This window comes from Pundamilia nyererei, unplaced genomic scaffold (assembly GCF_000239375.1).
Source record: "Pundamilia nyererei isolate P.nyererei 1_Seehausen unplaced genomic scaffold, PunNye1.0 scaffold00012, whole genome shotgun sequence".
Classification (NCBI taxonomy): domain Eukaryota; kingdom Metazoa; phylum Chordata; class Actinopteri; order Cichliformes; family Cichlidae; genus Pundamilia; species Pundamilia nyererei.
Window position 1 is genome coordinate 2,859,286 of NW_005187413.1, and position 20,333 is coordinate 2,879,618.

General features: G+C 37.0%; 2 protein-coding genes across 4 annotated transcripts in view; one reads left to right on the forward strand and one right to left on the reverse strand.

The window, feature by feature from the left end:
* The first annotated feature begins 195 nt into the window (after nucleotides 1-195).
* On the forward strand, nucleotides 196-12,924 carry fkbp5 (FKBP prolyl isomerase 5). Its single transcript, XM_005724465.2, has 11 exons — nucleotides 196-515; nucleotides 5,269-5,403; nucleotides 5,593-5,737; nucleotides 6,754-6,896; nucleotides 8,061-8,175; nucleotides 8,287-8,443; nucleotides 9,362-9,452; nucleotides 9,650-9,733; nucleotides 9,828-10,013; nucleotides 10,114-10,353; nucleotides 11,207-12,924. The coding sequence occupies exons 2-11, from the start codon at nucleotides 5,299-5,301 to the stop codon at nucleotides 11,306-11,308; spliced, it is 1,368 nt and encodes a 455-aa protein (XP_005724522.1). The 5' UTR covers nucleotides 196-515; nucleotides 5,269-5,298; the 3' UTR covers nucleotides 11,309-12,924.
* A 3,159-nt stretch (nucleotides 12,925-16,083) lies between these two features.
* Nucleotides 16,084-20,333, reverse strand: part of LOC102199132 (sodium- and chloride-dependent GABA transporter 2-like) — a 21,106-nt gene continuing 16,856 nt past the window's right edge. For all 3 annotated transcript variants that reach the window (XM_005724468.2, XM_005724466.2, XM_005724467.2), the window contains exons 9-15: nucleotides 20,149-20,273; nucleotides 19,736-19,848; nucleotides 19,249-19,386; nucleotides 19,051-19,153; nucleotides 18,865-18,965; nucleotides 17,875-18,045; nucleotides 16,084-17,791 (exon numbers count right to left, since the gene is read on the reverse strand). In XM_005724468.2, coding sequence (XP_005724525.1) covers nucleotides 17,681-17,791; nucleotides 17,875-18,045; nucleotides 18,865-18,965; nucleotides 19,051-19,153; nucleotides 19,249-19,386; nucleotides 19,736-19,848; nucleotides 20,149-20,273 — 862 coding nt within the window. In that variant the 3' untranslated portion in view covers nucleotides 16,084-17,680. The remainder of the gene's footprint in view (nucleotides 17,792-17,874; nucleotides 18,046-18,864; nucleotides 18,966-19,050; nucleotides 19,154-19,248; nucleotides 19,387-19,735; nucleotides 19,849-20,148; nucleotides 20,274-20,333) is intronic.

The window sequence follows — 20,333 nt, forward strand, 5'->3', positions numbered from 1 at the left end:
GCACGGAACGGGTTACAGGTCAGGGTGTCTATTGGAACACAGTGTTCTCATCAGCAGCGGCAGCGGTACAGCTACAGTACAGCCGGAACATTGTGTTACTTTGTGGCTGCTTTCCAAGACCTGCCCTTAATTTTACTCTAAACGTCCTCCCACAACTCTACTCGTTTCGACCCCCCCCCCCCCCCCCCCCCTCTCTCTTTCTCTCTCTTTTCTTTCTCTGTGTGCTTCTCTGCCTCACTACCTCCCCGGTGTCATTTTGAAGTCTGAGCTCCATGTGTCTACTACTACACCGGCAGGTTTATCGTCACCGGCAAAGACGGAGATTAAAAAAAAGAGAGCGGGAAGGAGGGATAACTAGACTGAAAGAGCGCTGCTTAATAACCACATGGGCAGAACATTTAGTACCATGGATATGAGATGAGAAGGGCGGGCTTGAATTAGGCGAAAGAGACGCGCTTTTCCAATTTACCGACCGACTCGCTGAAGAAATTATTATTATCGGATCACAAGAACATGTAAGTGATTAAATTTACTCCTCTTTATTCTGCTGCTGACGGACTTAATTAAGGAGCTAATTAAGGCATATTCATGCCTGGCTGAGTTAAACTGACACTTGTGATACATCGTGAAGGTTTAGCCTTCATTGTATTTAAAGACTGCTTTTTAAAAGCACACACACACACACACACACACACACACACACACACACACACACAAAATAAAGGCTGATAAGGCACTGTGCGCGCGCGCGCGTGTTTGTGGGGGGTGGTGGGGGTTAATAGGTGAAAGTGTGTGTGTGTGTGTGTAAATGTGGCACTTAGCTGTGGGTCCCTGTGGAAGGGAAGGATGAGGATAACAGTTTATATCTAGACTACGTGGAAGCCTAGGTGTACCTACATAAATTACAGGTTGTGTAACTGTTTCTGAGAATTACACCAGCAACTCTGGCGCTCGAGCATTTATTTTGGAGCACTTAAACATTACAGGATATGATGGTGGCCCCTTGAATAACTTCAAATACACGGGCGTCCCCGCACGGGTAGTTTGATTTGAGGCTCAAGCAGAGGTGGCCTTGTAAAACAGAGGCTGAGGCGACATCCCAGAGATGAATCAAACTGCCTCAGGGTAGATACGGAATATAGATAAACTGGTTGTTGTTGTTTTTTAAAAGCACTGAAATTTACAATATATTATTTTATAAAAAAGGGGGGTTCTCTGTTACCTTTTAACAAAAAAAATCTATTTTTAAGGTTTGCAGTGTCAAATTTCACGTCAAATCTATTTTTGCCAGCATTTTCAAAAAGTCAACTCCTGTCGCTTTTTAAACTCTGCAAAGGGTTGTTGGGTGAAAGGGAAAAATCCCGTATGTCAAACAGTGCTTTGGTTCAGGATGTCTGTTTGCCATGCACATTGTGTACTCACACGTTCACATATTAATCAGCAGACTACGGATATGAGGCAGAACGTACAGATAGGCTGAAGTGTGTGTGTCTTTGTCTTAATGTGCTCTGTTCCTGTATTCCTCTGCAAAGTAGCTGTACATGTAGTCTACATGCCATCATCTCTGTGCTGTCACTGCTTGTGCAATGTTCCTCTTTACATTGTTAGATATAGTTGGATATTTATCATAAAGAAAAAGCAAAAGCTAAAAGGGTCAAATTGATAGAACACACAACTTTTACTTGAAATGATGCTAATATATGTCTGCATTCACCTACTTGTTTTACCCTATTTAAATCATATGTTAATCTAATTGTAAATATAGGTTCTGTTTGACTTGTTGTTGTTGTTTTTGACCTTGTTTTGGTTTAAAAATTGAAACTGGGCTGTACGTGAGGGGGTCTCAGATTGGTGAACACCGACAGGCTTTGCCAGCGGGGGAACTGTGAATAGAAGGAACATTGTGTACAGACACACAAATGCACACACACATGCACGAGATACATCTAAAACCAAATCCATCAGATATCAAAGACACAAGACAAGATGCTGCTAATGAGGGATGGACAGTTTGTGGTCAGTGCACAAACACTTTGAGGGGAGACACAAGGCTGAAGAACCAGAACAAACAGTGCAAATGTCAGTAAAACAGATCTTTATGGTTTCATCTTGTGGTTTGAGGCACTCAGGTTGCGCCATAGTTTACGTTTCCTAAGATCTCATTTAGTATGAGGTCAATTTCTTTATCGGTATTCAGTACACTGGACATGTTGCTTATTGCTGAGACTCAGACCAAGTGCTGTTGCTTAATGTTAGTTTTTGCAGGCTCTTTGTCGCCACAGCAGAACATAACGTAAGACAGGGCGACTGATGGAAAAATCGAGAAAACTGATGCAGGGTAGGCGAGCTGCTGCTCCTCTCCAGTAAAACAACATGCTACCCGAACAATGGTTATTGCCTCAAATAAAGTCTGTGGAAATTTTAGAACTGTCGTCTGATCAGCAGCTGTGTCCTTGTCACTGCATCCCTCACGTTACTCTGAATGGACACTTGCACTTTTTATTTTGACTATTTGAAACAGTCTGTCCTGACAGCCCTACCTAAACTTGAGCTAGAAACGTGGTGCGATGTGAGAAGATTTCTGCTTGTGACATCACTGAGATAATCTTGTATCTTCAACATCTCTGCTTAAAAAACAGGCGATACAAAGGTTGCCTTCACATAAAATCCCCTTTCTCACGGCTTCCCAGCATACAGTCAGCAATCTAATCATCAAAAACCAAAGCAGTTGAAGTCAAATATTTTCTTTATTTGCTCATTCTAAAACAAATATGTTTACATTTGCTTGTCAGTGGGAAAAATATAAATTTCAAGTATATTGCGCAATACGTTATTGTGCTGCTCAAAGATTCGCTGCACTGTAGAAGGCTTATTTAAAAATAAATAAATAAAGGAAAGACCTTAATTATGTTCAGATGAAGTATAACTCTATGAGTCCAAACTGGCTTGATACCAAGAGGCCATTTTAGCTCGAAATGGTATACTTCTACATATAAAAACATTTTAAAGGAAGCATTTTACAAAGGAGATGCAGCACTGTGGTGCAGCCTCGGCAAAGAAGACCACCGTAACGACCCTTCTCCCCCCACGTACCCTCATAAAAATCAGTTTGCCACTGCATTAATTGGTTTACTTGACCACCCATTAAACAATAAATAACACCATAGACAAAAAAAACATGTCTTAGTGTTTAAATGACAAAGGATTGCAATAAATACATAAATTATTCAACAATACTCTGTTAGAGATTCTCTCACATTAAAAAATACAGCTGTTGTTCTTTGCATGTGGGGCTTCTGTAATCTAACTACGGAGCCCCAGTGAGGCGACGGTTCTATACTATACTCTACACTTCTCATTCTTTGACCCTACCTAAGTAGCTTTGAATGATTCACAATTCCTTATTTATGTCCTTATGGTGGGGCCATTGGCGCATCTCCAATGTTCAACCACTGTGATGACCGTATAAGAGATGTCATACTAAGCCTGAGCTTTTGGTGTTTTACAGGCATTACTTGCACATATGCTCATCTCATTTTTTTTGAATCTTTAATAGCCATTTGTATGAGAGAAACTAAGGAAAAGCTTAATAGGTCTCCTTTAAGAGAGTTTTATAGTTATCACTGCAAAATGTGCCAATAGGAGAGCCTAATTAGAAGCTTCTCTTTTTGTTAGGAGACCAAAGGGTGTTTGCTTAGTTTGCCTCTCTGGACAGTGTGTTTCTGAGTGCGGTAAAGCCCCCAAAACGTGCTAGCCTTAGTAACATCCCTAGCACAATGATATGTGAGAAAGTGTTAATGTGTCAACAGCTGCATATGATAACAATCACCAAACAGTGTTTGCCAACATGCTTAACATAACTATGTGGCCTTTTTTCAAACAATGTCAACATTATTGTGCCAGAGGAGATGGTAGTTTTGTGTATGGGGGAAGCAGCATGCAGACAGTGATTGCTGCTTTGATGAGAGAAGCAACATGTCCAACATGTCATTACAGTTTTTATGGGTCTGGCAAAGCTGCTATTGAAATTATTGCCAGCAAGCCTTTCATCAGGCTGAATATTAAGTGTTTTTGATATTGAAAGCTTTTTTTTAACAGCAAGTTTATTATTTGTAATTTGCCATCTTTATACTTTTGAATTTAGCCAGTTTACGTATTTGGCTGCTTGTGTTTCCACATTTTGTTAAAACTATTTTTGTCCAAATCTAAAGTACTTTGGTGTGAAGAAACCGAAGCTTTGTATCGTCTCTGGTTTAAAACATTTCCAATAATCTTTGAACTCTAATATTTTCGGTTAGGTGTCAGTGCTTGTACTGTCAGCAGCATAACAGAAATTCACATGACACCTAGTTGTGTGAAATTTTTAATCTGACATCGATGCCGCTCTTGATTCACAAGAGACAATGTTTGAGCTGTATCACATTACCAGAGAAAGCCAGACAGTGTGGGGCCTCATGTTGTGATATTTTATTAGTGTATCACCTCAGATCCTTGACTGAATTCAACACTTTTAACTGTGTCATCATAAACACTGGGAAGATCATGTGGCTGTTTAGGATGCTGCAGGTTTAGCGTTGCGGTGTGTGTTTCCCCTGTGCATGTGAGGCTTTTAGATGGAAGGCTCTGCTACGTTAAAAAGGCTTTTTTAAAATAAACAGTAAAACTATGCGAATGTGGTTCTGAAGAATTCATTTTGGTGTCCAATAAAAATCCAGATGTGTTTATATATTTTTCCAAGCACACACAAAGGTCATTAAGTAATGGTCTTGGAGATACACACTTTGCGAGTACTCCGTGTACTCTGTAAGTACAGAGCGTGCTACAAAATAAAATGAGTGAAGTGAGCAACTTGCTGTTTGCTTTCACTTAGATTCACAGTTATGTAATTACTTTATCTGTTGGGGGGGGATCAGAAAAGGTGCCATAGCCTGCAAATGTGTTTCTCTTAAAGCTGGGATCAATGATGATGTGGATGCTGCTAACAATAACTGTAAATGTATTTCTTGTACAAGATACTGATTTAGAGCATGTGTCCCCAAAATAGCTTCAAGTTATATAAGGTGAAGTAACAGTAATATTCGGTGGGTGGATTATGGTGATCACATTGATATTTTTATCCTATATCCTGATTTTTCTAGCCCTGCTCCACAAATTTGATCTATATTATGCATAATTTTCCTGTTTAAACATGAGATGCAAGGAAATTTAATGACCAAGCAGTCAGTCAGATAGCTAACATCTACGCTTGTGTGTTTGTATCGTTGGCAGTGTTATACTATCGGTTTTCCACGCGCAGAAATGACAACTGATCAGGATTTGCCAATGGATCACCAGTCAGCCACAGCCCTATTTGCTGCAAAGGGCATTGATGTAACAACCAATAAAGACCAAGGAGTTATCAAGGTATTTACAATACTGTCATCATGTGACTGTTGACATTCATTCACAAGTAGGACTCATTTTTCCACCATATGGAACATCATGTTTTTTTTATCTGTTCCCTTTTAGATCTAGGAGTTATCTTTTTTATTTTCTTTGTTAAATGGTAGAAGCTTTTATTGTTAAAGGAGACACTTGTCTTTCTTTCTGCAGGTTATAAAGCGTGCAGGGGTAGATGGAGACAGGCCCATGATTGGGGACAAAGTAATGGTTCACTACACTGGGAAACTGGTCACTGGGAAGAAATTTGACTGTAGTCGAGAGCGCAAAGAGCCCTTTTGTTTCCATGTGGGCAAAGGTAGGTGACTGGCATGACTGTCTCTAACTGTTGATAAATTAAAGGTAAATGCAGTATTGTATTATATTTTGCTACCAAGGAGCCAGTCTTTGTAATTCTGTACCTTTAAGTAGTTTCAACCAATAGTTCTCCAGAATTTTGGAAGGTCTTTCAAAGATGTTCATGATGTATATTTCCTTCACTTATTTTCAGTCCAGTCCTTTAATTTACATAAAAAATTCAACTACTATGCCAGTTTGAGAGGCATAGTAGTTTTGCAGCAACACACTACTGAAAACTTGCAACCCAATATCACAGCAAAATGTATAATTCATATGTCGGTCCACCATATCCATTTCACACTTTACTTTTTCAAAGCGTGACATGGACGTGCATACAGAAGTCGCAGTACCAGCAGGGGGAGATAATATACTTAAAGGCAAGAACTAGCTAGTGAGTAAGGAAGGTATGAACTGTATTCCAGGGCTCTTAATTGCCACTAATGATTAAGGTAGGCAGGCAATATGTATTTACATGTAAATGTGTTAGCAATGTCTGTTTAAACACTTTCCTGTGATTAATTTCAAGTTGGACTGAAATAAAATATCTTCTGACGATGCATGTCAGATCCTTGTATTAACTCCCACATTTGCTTGATTTAATCAGATTAGTTTACCTAAGCAGTATGTATGGAAAGATGCAAGGCTCTCCATTTCAAGCGAAAACAAAATCAGCCTGTCAGAACTTTGATTTTTTTACGCATTAAAAAAAAAGACATATAATTTTAATAAGTAAGCTTTAGAGATGCTGGCTGATTTGTTGAACTCTTTCAGTCTTTAAGCTAAGCTGGATATTTTATATTTACAAATATCAACATTTTCATGTAATCCTCAGCAAAATGATCGGTTTGAAATGTGTGCAGGAAAAATTGTTGCTTTAAATTTATATATCTGAATGATGTAATATAACCTTTGAACTTATCGAACGAGCCAACAAAGTCTTGTTTAATTGTTTAAATATTTTTGATCTACTCACAGGACAAGTCCTCAGGGCTTGGGACATTGCTGTGTTGTCCATGCAGAGAGGAGAGGTGTGCACACTGCTGTGCAAACCCGAGTATGCTTATGGAGCTGCTGGAAATCCTGACAAAATTCCTCCCAGCTCTTCAGTAGTATTTGAGGTAGGCATGTCACATTAGCGCTGTCATTTGTGTGACGCATTAATCCAGCATTGCACTGAGGGCCTTAATTTAGGAGCATGTCTCTGCAGATGGAACTCGCTGGTCACAAAATTAACTTGTCTATTTTAATCCCCCTCAGTCATACAGCCAGCATAGTTTCATATACCACCTTTACAAGTGTGTTTGGGGCTCAGTGACACTACAGTTCAGATCTTCTCTTTCCTGAATAATCAGTGTTAAGTATAATTTAGTTTTCTGATCTGCTTTTCATGTTGGCCCCATTAAATGCAATATATTCATGAAAAAGGATTGTTTTACTCTCCCAGTTGGTGATTCAACTCAGTTCAGCTTTCACTTTGTAGGCTCATCAAATGTTGCTCAAGCAGACATAATCAGCTAATAAATTTATCAATATATGTTTTTTATTTATAGTCTTAAAAGAGAGTATAAAGGATTATAAAAAAACATTACCAAGTTTTGCTCTCATTGAAAAAAATAAACATACACTGAAAAAGTATGAACTACTTCAGTATTTAGCACATATGAGAGAGCTGGATATGCACTGCGTAGAATGCTCCACATTCGGTGGTTTTCTGGTTGTTCATATTGTTTCACGTACTCAAATTGTGTGCACATGTCTGGTTTTCATGTGCACAGGTTTTGAGACTACTGGGACATCATACTTAACCCCAAACCTGACAGAACTTTGAAGTTTGCATTCCAGCCAAACACCAAGAGAGTCTTGGGTTTGCAGATGTAGTTAGTTATCCTTAAAATGCTTGAGCATTTATAATTTTTTAAACATATATACAGAAAAAGTTACATTTAATATTCTTTCCCAACTTTAAACCGATCTACAGTGAAATAAAACAGATAAAACTGATGTTTTCATACGTGAGACTTGGTTTTCTTAGCTAGCTGGCTAGTTATGACATAGAAGGCATAGAAACAGTATGCGTCTGGTTACACAGTGTACTTGCTTCATTTCTTATTATTTCATTACCATAAGTCATTAATTTTTTTATTTTCAGTGATAACTCCTACTTGTTTTTAGTTATGTATTAATTCACCTCCCACACCTACTGAAAGTTCTGCAGAGCTGTAATTTTGTATTTTGCGTTGTCCCACCATTTGTATAGTGATGGCATTTCTATGTTCACACAGTTGGAGCTAATTAAGTTTGAAGGCGAGGTACTTACAGGCGATGGTGGAATTGTGAGAAGAATAAAGGTCAAAGGGGAAGGTTACACTAATCCCAACGATGGATCAATTGTGAACGGTAACGACATCATTTGTTTGTTCATCAATAATTGGCATTGTGCCAGGTTGATAAACGATCTGTATAGTAATTGACAACATCATAGATTAAATTGTGCCCTGTGTCTCACAGTGCACCTGGAGGGAAGGTGTGGTGACCGACTGTTTGACTGCAGGGACGTCAGCTTTATTGTTAGTCAGGCTGAAGATAAAAGCATTCCTCTGGGAGTGGACCGAGCCATGGACAAGATGCAGAAAGGAGAGTGCTGTTTACTTTACTTAAAACCAAAGTAAGTTCCTAACAAATGTAAAAATGTCATGTCACTTTGTTAAAGAAATACAATCAGTAATTAGTTATGTGCGCTTTGTTTATTATTATCTCATGAAATTTTTATTTAAGGTGTCTTAACTGTAGGACTGTAGGTTCCTGTAAGATGATGATAACTTTAATTTAATTATTTTATATCTCATTTTTATTTCATAAATATCAAAGTTATTAAAGCTTTTTTTCATGTAATTTTATTGTATCTTTCAATATTTCTCAATAATTAAAAAAACCCCCAATATTAGTGATAAACATTAAATATAATGAAGTCACTTATCAGCTAACAAAGGAAGAAACCTTAAAGGAAATATTTTCTCAATATCTGGTTCAGAGCTCTCTATTTTTGCAGACGTAAACAGACTTTTCACTGATATAATAAAATCTTTCTTTTACACTATTAAGGTTACAATTACATACAACATTTGCATTTTTTTGGTTTATTTAAACCTTTCCATTAAGTACTACACACCATTTATTCGAGTATATATGTCAGTGCATATCATACATATAAGTGTGTATGTTCTGTATGTTCTGCAATTGATTTATATTTATTCGAAACACTCAAAATATATGCCCTGTATCCATATTCAACTTCACTGAAAGCAGTTGTCCAATGATATCATTCAGAAATTCAGATCTAAAAAAAGTTAAATAAAATTCCTTTGATGTCATTTCAAAGGGTTTGTGTGTTTATTAGAAATGTTTGATGGTTATAGCATGTGGGGAATTTTCAGCAGCAGTTTCAAATCATGTCACAAATTGGAGCTTGAATGTCAAGTGGTTCGGGTCAACTGTTGACACAGATGTTGGTATGCAGAAATGGCATGCTTCAAAATAGTAATTATTGGTTAGTATAATCAGGTGGTCATTTATATGCTTACAGGTATGGTTTTGGAAGCGAAGGCAAACCAGAATACAAAATAGGACCAGACAAAGACATCGTATATGAGATTACTCTTAAAGACTTCCAAAGGGTGAGCACTAGTTTCTACATAATAAGATGAGATGAGACTGGAATAAATGTTATTTGACAAATGTGTTTAAGTAAATGGAATAAATGTGTTTAAGTTTAGTTGGAGGCAAACTTGATCTCATAGATTTTATAGACATATTTTCAGTTCACTAACTCCAATTAAAAAAAGTCATTATGCTCTTTCTGTGTTTTCACAAGGCTAAAGATTCCTGGGAAATGGACTTGAAAGAAAAGCTAGATCTGTCTGCTGAAGTAAAAAGTAAAGGGAATCAGTATTTTAAGGTACAGCTTCTGGTGCTCACTCAAGCCAGTAAATGATTTATTTATTTATTTTTAGATCTTAGATTTATAAAGATATATTCTGTTCCTTCATCAGGCAGGGCGGTATTACCAGGCAGTCATCCAGTACCAGCGCATCATTTCTTGGCTAGAGATAGAGTATGGTACCGGAGACATGCAACAGAAGAAGATACAAGATTATATTCTGACTTCCCACCTTAACTTGGCCTTGTGTTTCCTGCGATTAAAAGAGTTCACACAAGCAGTGGACAACTGCAACAAGGTGAGCTGATGTCTGCCCATCTCCTGTACGTGTAGCTGATGAATGTTTAACTACTACTATACTATTACTGTACTGTTCATTTATTTTGTGTCCGTTAAAGGTCATTGAGCTTGATGAAAACAATGAGAAGGCTTTGTATCGTCGTGGGGAAGCCCGGCTCCGCCGCAATGAGTTCAGCCTGGCCTTGGCAGACTTTCAGCAAGTACTGCAAGTCAACTCAGCAAATCGAGCAGCTCGTGCTCAGATTTCCATTTGTCAAAGCAAGATTAAGGAACATCACGAAAAAGACAAAAAGACCTATGCTAACATGTTCCAGAAATTTGCAGAACGGGACGCCAAGGTCTGTAGGCAAATTTAGAAAGTCAGCATGACTTGTTTTTGTGTTTTTCTCTTTTCCTTTCCTTTCTTTTTTCTTTTCTTTTCTGACATGTTTATGATCCTTTCAAGTAAATGTACTTAAAAATACTTAAAAAAAGAAGTAATAATAATTAATAATAATAATGTAATTAATCTAACAAATATTCATATAGCCCCATTTAAAACACTTTTTTTCTGATGCTTTCCTGGCACCGATAGCAACTAAACTTCAGAACTGTTAGAAAGTGGGGAAGACAATTTTAAATTTTTCATCTTTTAAGGACAACCACATTCTGTCACACCTGTCAAAACGTTTGCATTTACAACTAGTTTTCAGCCATTTCGTATTTCATGATGTGAGATACTCGTGCACTCTGAAGACATCCACCACTATGTGCTAGAATAATGTCAGAATGATTTGGTGTTTACTACACGAGCCATAGATTTAAAAGTTTTACATTAGAAGAATGTTTTAAAAAATGTTTATGTTTATTTATTTGTAAAATTGTCTGGCTGGATTGTTCATGTACTTCTTCAATGTTATACTGACCTCTAGTGGTTAGGTTGATTCTTTCACCCATTGATCTCTGTTAAAGTAAGGTAAAATGCCATGTGCAAAAAAGCAAGATTACATAACAATATTAACTGCATGTATCTAAATGATGATGTCAGTTTATGCCATTGGACGACACGGCCAAACTCACTGGCTGTGTAGAGTCCATGATTTGATTTTTCTTTTCACAATATTTCTATCAGTTTTCCTTTATAGGAAATTATCTTAATGTATATTTTTCAGTCATTTGCAATTCAACTGAAGCCCTGTATCTTCTGAACAGACTGGGAAGACAAAGAGAAGGCGGGATGACAGTGCGAGGACCAGCTTCAATGGTGAAGTGAGCATTAAACAACGCCGGAGGAGTCAGGAATGCCCGTCGTAATGGGGACATTTGAAAGGGATAAGAGAAAGCCTCTTTTTGCTTTCCAAGTCCAGGGAGCAGAGGCAAGAATGAAGATGAAAAAAAGCCTCCAAACCAAACCCTTTTTTTTATCCCAAAATCCAGCGTGACCATTCCTGCATATAAAGCAGACTGTAAGCAGGGACATTTGCAAGCCAAACAGCCTTTCCCCTGTCACAAGGACTATTGAACTGCTGGAGCGTACCTTCCAGTGGAGACAGAAACATTGAGTTAAGACTGGCAAACACTTTTAGCCCTCACCTTTTATCCTGAAAGAATATATTTTTATTTTCCTCAAAATGCAAGAAACACAATTACTTTGTCCTTAGGCTACTGTGTTGAAGTGCCTCCACAGTGTTTCTGATTGTAAAACCACGTTCATGATCTGTATTTGTTTTTAAGCCTGTTTGGAGCAGCTGCATGCATCACAAGGTGTTTTTGATTCAGACTTGAACTTTGCTAATTTTATATGTGCAATATGTACCTTTGGTGTAACAAGTCCTGTTAGTATGGTGAGTTAAAAAAACAAACAAAAACAATAAATTCAGTATTTTTGCTTTGGCCAAAACTTAATACTGTCATAAATAAAATAAGCCGAAGAAAATCCTAGTTGCTTTTCTGAAATGTAAAATTTACTGTATTTGGTTATTGCGTGTAACTTCTGCTTTCTGTGAAGCCAAATTAGTTTTGGTGTTTATCAACACCTGCAAGACTTTGGCATGGAGTGCCTATTTTTACATATAAAATTCAAATTTAGCTTTTGTGTTTCGGGCAAGAATTATTTATTTTCCTAAGATGTGTCTGAAAGTGGTCATGCACTAAAATAATTTATTCCTGTTTTGAGGTATTCTTAAAGACATGAGTCAATAACGCACACTTTATTTTGTAAAAAGACACTTTGGTATTGTAATTGATCAAGTAAAAAAAAAGATGACAGGGAGAACTTCACAATTTAACTCTGTTTAACTGATGGCAGCTGTAAAAACATTAAAGGCGAAATAATCAAACTGTATATAAAATTGAATATTTCTCCTACTGAGCTTGAGTTGAATTTAGTGAATAAGGAGTCAGTCTTTCTTCTTCTGGTGCATTCATCATATTTTCTGACCTGTTTACTCTTATCAGGCTAAAGGCATAACTTTTAGAGCACATAAAATCATAATTTAGAAGGTAAATACATGAAGCATTCATTTTGCAGTCTTTTTCACCATATAGAAACGTATTTTTTAGAATGTGATCAGCTATGTTGGTGCAGTCTGGAAACAGGTTTTTCTTTATCTCGACAGTGTGAATGTGTATCAGACAACTGTCCACTTTGGTAACTGTAAAACCAACACTGTTTTCTTTTCATAAAATATCTGGACAGAGTCTGGACAATAATATTGAAATGTTTTATAAACATTGGCTGGTTCAGAATGAAAACCTTAGCTGTCTTAAATATGTTGTGTAAAACAATTACCTGTATGTGTGTGTGTGTGTGTGTGTGTATGTGTGTGTGTTAGTCTATATTATTGTTGTGTGGTTTGTAAGCAGATTGTTGCTAAATGTTTTTAACTACTGCTGGCTCTAAACATTTAAACAGTTTGTGCAGTGTTGAATAGTAGTACTTTTTTCTAGCTTTTATAAATTGTACATCGTAATGTACGTACTATTTAACCACACTTTCAGCTACATCTGAAAGATCTGTAGAACTTAGAAGTGCTGGAGAAATTTTGGCCTACAAGTGAAAAAACAGTGGCTTGGCTAATGTGAGATTAGAGATATGACATAAAATATGTTCATATGTATTTGGAAGATCGTTGCCATGTAGACATAAGATATATTTTCACACAAAACCCCCGCAAAATACATATGGTACCTTTGTTCATGTGTTCTTCATATATATATATATATTTTTACACTCTAAAACCAAACAAATAAATAAATAAATAAATCTGTTGTATTCAAATAGACAGATCATCTTCTAGGCCACTATTTTATAATCTAATTATATTTTTAAAGAGCACATTGATAAATAGGGAGACATTTTTCGTTGAGACACTATTAATCAGATTAATCAAATACACAGTTACCGGCCAGTCCATTAGGCACACCTCCAAATATGGGGTTACACCCACTTTTGCCTCCAGAACGGCCTTAGTTCTTCATGGCATAGATTCAACATGATGTATGTATTTTTATATTTGAAATTTAGAACAAGTCTTTGAGAAAGATCTATCTAGCCATCCATTTTCTTAAGCTTATATCATTGTGTGTCACAGGGGGGCCCTCTGAATGAGGGTCACCAGTTTATTACATGGCTTGAAAAAAAGTCTCAGCAACATTAATTACACACCTGGCTTTTAACACGTTTCATCATCTACCTGTTGAATTCGGGTCCAGTTTTCACACAGTCTGAGCTCTGTACAGATAAAAAAAAAAAGGAAAAAGCTGTTTTATATTCAATAATGGTGTCCAGGCACTAAAGTGGGACAGTAATCCTTTGTGTTAGAAGCTTCTGTAGATTTGTTTTTCTGTGTGGCTGTGGCCAGCTAACCTGTGTTAGTTCTGAAGGTTACCACTCTTTCAGCCAACTGCAGTCTACAGTATATAGGCAGATAATATGTGAGCCATTAGAACTGCTAACCAACCCCTAGGTGGTACTGGTAAGACCAGTATAAAGGATAAATTTGGCTTTAGCGTTACTAAAGAGTGTTAAATTCAAACTGATGACTCCTCCTAAAGCTCTTCTACTGTAGAAGCAAGTCCTGTAGCTCAGCAGCTGTGCTATAATCTACTGTATACGGCTACTTTCTGGGGCAGTTGTCTAAAGGAAATTTCATTCCAGTGGTACTGTATCACAAAAAATGTGCATACAAAATATCTAGCCAATTCAGATACAAATACAGTGATACATTTCTAACACTATCCTTAGTGATTCAAAATTTTCCCATAATTTACAATTAATAATTATTCAGGGCTGTGTCTCTCTTTTATATCTCTGCTGTTATCCAAGTCTTAACCTGGTAGTGACCATGGATATCACAGTCTGTCCTTACTCCAGCATCCATCACCTGGAACTGAACCACAATACTACAAAGTACCCCATGTTCACTGTCCCACATAGCCTTTGAAAAACACAAAAGTACCACAATTTACCTTGCTCTCAGACATTATGTCATTGGGAAACAACCTACTTTAGAAACACATCAACTGTTCAGGTAAAAAACATAAATTACATTGCACGCAATCTTTACGGATGAGGCATTCGTATCCTTGCCTTTCAAAATAATTTCTCGACATCTTCACTTACATCTTTTTCTATCGCCTTTGAGTGAACTTATCACAATGTAAGCTTTGTTTTGCCTCTCTGGAAACTACATAAACTCTACCTTTAGTTAGCACACAGACTGTAGTGACATTTATCGACCTGTGTGAATCATTGCATTTGAAATTAGGCACCACTTGAAGGAAAAAACTTCAGAATTACCATGACCACAGCTTTACTGGTGCATGCACGAACATTACAAGGATAAGATGAAAAACAAAGATGTTTGCAGTAGTGTTTTACTGTCTCTGTGGTATCAGCTGAAAAAAACTGGGTGTTCGATTTGATTACTCATTGCATTTTTCTCCTCTTATTAAAAAAGGTCTATTTAGTAAACAGTTTTTGTTTTTAAAGGTTTTTCTTAGGTTAATTCATGCATCTTGGGTTAAAAAACAATGAAGGAGGGTTCATGTGATACACTGATATTATAAAGCTATTAAATGGACGATGTAGTGACACTGTTCCTGGTTCCAAGGTCAAGTATGACGTCAGATTTTAGACAGCGTGGATGAAAAAGTGGATGTCCTTTACATGTTCAAAATGAAAAAGGGAATGTTTAAAGAGAAAAGAAAAGAGTTGTATAAAATAAATCTATCATTACATATCAAGACTGAACAATTCAGGTGAAGAATTAAAGGTAACCTTGTTTTCTTAAAAGCATTAGCAGAAAATTAAAATGTTCTCATGTCATTCAAGGGCACAGAAAAACTGCCATTTTTACTTTTTCAGACTCTCCTCTGGATCTGTGTAGTGACAATCAAAAGGCAAAACAGTTGTGAATTTATTAAGATTTTATTAAGTTTGTCTGTAAATGATGATTTTACCACAGTCACCTCACTGGTCATTGCTGCAGTAAATCCTAAGGAATGATTCTCATGTCAGTTTAACCAAATAGTAATAGGAAGACATGAAGAAATACATAAATAATATTGATCATATTAACATATGATTATCTCATTATAGATCATATTTAAAGAATGGCACATTGTTTAATAAAATCATTCAATTAACATTTACAAACCAAAGCTATGATTCAGTTCATCATACCAACACTTTTTGTTCCTGTTGTATCTAGTGGCAACAGTGGGTTATAAAAATAAATTACAGTGTAAATGTCAATATGATTTTTCACATGAAAAAATGTGTTATTACAAAATTTGTACAGTGCAGAGGTGTGATTCAAAAGTTCAGAAAACCTTTTTAAAGAAACAAAGAAAAAACAATAAAAACAACAAAGAAAAAACCAACAACATAAAAGATTTCAAGCTGGCCTCTGACCAATCCTTAGGATCACCATTCAGGGTCGCCACTGCTTTGATTTTTAAAGGCCAGTTCCCAGAACCTTTAGATCACACTCCACATGTTATACATAAAAATGTTGCCACAACTCTCAATGACATATGATACAAAATATTAAAAATATAAATTTGGACACTCGATAAGGAAGGTTTCTGAAAAGAAAAAAAAGTTGAAAATACAGCAGAAAAATGTATTTTATAATCAATATTACCATATTGAGTTTTCCTTGGTTCTAACAGGTTTATAATACATAGCGCAGTTATCGTAATGCTGCATTTACTGCCTACATGAAAAACCCATATACAATATTTACAGTATCAGTACTTTGTAGAGGTCACAAACACTTCTGTATTGGGACAGCCAGATGGCTCAGATAAACACAGTGTTCAGGGTTTCAATTGATTGGATGCTTATTGCTTGACAAACTCCCTTCTGTCATTGTTTTTTAGTTACAGTTTACACCATCTGTATAATTCATACTGGCCTTAAAGTAACTAAGGTGTTAGATCTGTAAGGGTTTGTCAAGTAACTGTCAGTATTATTTTACTCAAAAAAGTTCTACAGCCTGAGGCCTTGACCACAAAATGTAATAATACAATGTAAGAGACAAAAACACTTGGTGTACAAAAACCTTTCATTTCCACTCTCTTCTTAATAAGTGCTCATTACAAAAGGATGAGTGTTTGCAAAATGGTGTTGCTTAAAACCATAACAGGCAATAGTCCCAAAAAGACTTTGATTTAAACATGAGGCACATTTGTGCAGGTGTAAATACCCTGTGCTGTCTTTTATTTAAAAGAAGAAGGATTTTCATAATAAATACACCATTATTTTTCTCCATGATTGTAAATGCAACATTTTAATGTGACAGAATTAATCAGGCATCAACTTCTCTCCCTTCTCCAACTATGGCATCAGAAACAGTTTACCGTATGCTAAAGGTACGTAAATTTTTTCACCACATGACAAATTCCCCAGCGATTCATCACATGAATATCATGTTAAGTATTCCACTAATAGCTCTGATATAAATTGTGATTAACAACAGTGCTAGAATCATAAAGATGTACGAATAGGTGGGGTTTAAAAAAGAGCTTTGTAAGTGAAAGCAGATAGCTCAATATACTCAGGTAAACCTGAAAAAAATATGCTTCTTACTAATGAACTTTGGATGAGGAGCAATTTAAAATGTCAAATAATATGCTCAGTGCAAATGGCCACGAGAGAAATTTCAGAACTAGTCCTTGCTGTAGAGATGGGTTATCAGAACAAACATGAACAAGACAATCGTCAGAAGCAATAATATAGAAAATGAAATCATGGCCTAAACCATTTTCTTTAAGCAAAACTCCACATCCTCTCTGGTTCCATATTCTTATTTCTGACGTTTCTGTGGTTTCCTCTTCTGGTTTTGGACTGTAAATCAGATGATGAAGATGCCATCCCAAACTCAGGGAAACTACACATTTGTGCTCAGACTGTCTTTACGCAGTTTTTTTTACAATCGCCTCTTGTTTGTGTGAATTCATTCAGGTTGTAGTTTTTGGTTGAATTAATCTCACTGGTTTATAAGGCCCGTTAGATGGGGACACAAAATAAATATCAGTGTTTTAAGGGGTTAAATTCCAAACAGACTGGAATGATGCAGCGCTACAGAGGATTGAGCCACTGGATTTAATGTTAGATTTTCCTTATAACTGTGTTAATTGTTAAATGCATCTGAGTTTGCTTCACTTTTCATCTTTATTCTAGAACACTGTGTTATCGAAGGATGATGGCAAGTTAAGCAGTTCAAGAGCCTTTTTCTCTGATTTGGTCAGAGGGAGGTCTTCGGCTGGAGTACATAAGATGGAGAACCTCTAACAAAGAAGAATATTGGTTTTAATAAAAGATGAAAGGAAACAGTTTTTTGGAAATTTATATTCATACACAAATAGCTCACCTGTCGCAGTGTACCAGGAGTGGTGCTCAGATTGTACAGCATCCAGAAGGGAACCATGAGCGTAGAGGAGAGTGTAAACCACCAGCCTAGAGCATAACCCCACCATGGATACTCTAGTGTGTTGTTGAACTTCAGTGGAGTGTATTTGACCAAGGAGAAAATAAACGTTCCCTGAAAATTACAATGGAAGAGGTAAATATGGAATAAATTACATACTACGTGGGGAATGGAAACCCATCTCATGAGGCTCCTAGTCCACAGTTTTTCTGCTTATGTTAACGCCAGTGGTGGCTCAGAGCTCTATGGTCATTGAGTCATTGAGTCAGCAGAGAGTCAGCAGAGTGTTGGAGACTTTTACACACTATGCAGTCAGCAACCTTGCTCTGTAACGTCATGTGGTCTGATGCCATCAGTTGCTGTGGTGCTTAACCTAACAATTTTCCAAAAGTAACACTTAGTCATGGAATATCTAGGAAGGAAGAAATTTCATGAATTTCATGACGTGTTGCAAAGGTGGGACCCTATGACATTACCATGCTCAAATTCAGTAAGCTCTTCCCATTCATTCACTAATAATGGGAGACTGCATGGCTAGCTGCACACCCAAAACTGTTGGCTAGTAAATGCTAAAATGATACTTCCCCATCAAGGATTTTTGTCTTGGTTCATTACTAAAAATAACCAAATAATGTGATTTTACTTTGATGAATTATAAATGCTGGAACAAATACTGACATTTTTTACTTTCAGATGGAGAGGTTTTTTTTTTTACCAGCTCACAGAATTAATCCTAACTTAAGTAATGAAGTCAGTCAGAGTTAATAACATATTGCACTAACAGCTACCATTTAGGTCAGCAAAACTGATGATCACCTACTAGATAAGAGAGTTTGTCTCGATTAATAATGTCTGTCTGACATTACTGACATGTGCTGTGCAAGAGTGGGCGGGAAGACCTGCAGAGCATTACTAACTTTTGCTGCAACTCACCGTGCAAATTACTGGAGTGACATATTTCAAACAGTACTTTATTAGGGGTAAAGGCTTGTATCCAATCATGTCCTCTAAGTTGTCATAAAATCGGTCTGCACCTGTGAAAAGATGGAAACACAGAGTTGAGGAAAAATTTGTTTCATTATGAAGACACTTTGATATTTTTGTAATTCATGAACTTACCATATACCCATCCAACACCTACAGACTGCAGTACGGCAATGAGAAGTAAAGTCATTCCACTGCAGGCATAGTAGTCAAACACCTGGAAGATGTATAGTCCACCCTGTGTGTGGAGCAGTTTCATTAGCTTTCGAGCTTTAGCATATAAAATAAATGCAGTTATTGTGACAAACATGTGACTTTTAAATTTGTTCTTACCTCTGTAACCATCACAAGGCCGATGAGGAAACTGACAACACTGACGGCAAGCAGCAAGAGTTTACGTCGGTGGCCGACATGGAAGAAGGCTGGATTCATGTCGGAAATGGCTGTTGTGAGAGCTTCCAAACCCACAAACTGAAACACAAACCTCTAAGTTATATACTTACCATTAAAAATGCATAATTTTTGCTCAAGATTAAACTGTTTTAATCTGCATCTCAACAGAGATCCTGCGCCAGGCCTGAGCCAGATAACAATCATATTTAGTGGAACGTAAGTAAGTTTAAAATTGTTTTTAAAAAAATGTAAATTTCCATTTCAATTTATTTCAGTTATCCCTCCCCCTTCACCCACCCCCCCCCCCCCCCCACTGCTGCTGTTCCACCTCTGACACCTCAGACACTTCACACCTCCTCTATTCACCCTGCTCCCTCCCCCCCCACCCCCACCAAAAACCCCCAAAACAAAACAAAACAGAGCTTACCTCACTGTCCAGCCCCAGCAAGATGATCATAACGAAAAAAAATACTGCCCAGATCTGAGGAAAAGGCATCATGGCGACGGCTCGAGGATAGGCAATGAATGCCAAGCCAGGACCTGCAGAGAATAAGAGAATACAGTGGAAACGGAAGCCCAACCTGCTACTAACCAGTTATACCTAACAGAGGTCGGTGAGAGTATACACGCATATATTGATTGTAAGGTGTAAAGTGTAGCTGGCATTTATCCTCTTCTAAAAACAGATGAGAAACGCCATCCACTGCACATACAAAGACAAGCTTGTAACATTCTCCCATACGAACATGTAAATAATATTACATCCATAAATGCTGTCAGGTCTAAATTGTTCATTGTAAAGCTCCTTGTGTCTTTTCACACTTTCTTTTATAAACTCACCTGACTCTGCCACTTTGGATATATCTGTGTTCTGCTCATATGCCATGAATCCAAGTGCAGAGAATATGGCAAAGCCAGCAACAAAGCTGGTCCCACTGTTCAGAAGGCACAAATACACACAATCCCTAAAATAAAAAGAGAACAAATTACATCAAATTATTTTGTATTAAAGTCAGTAAGGGTTT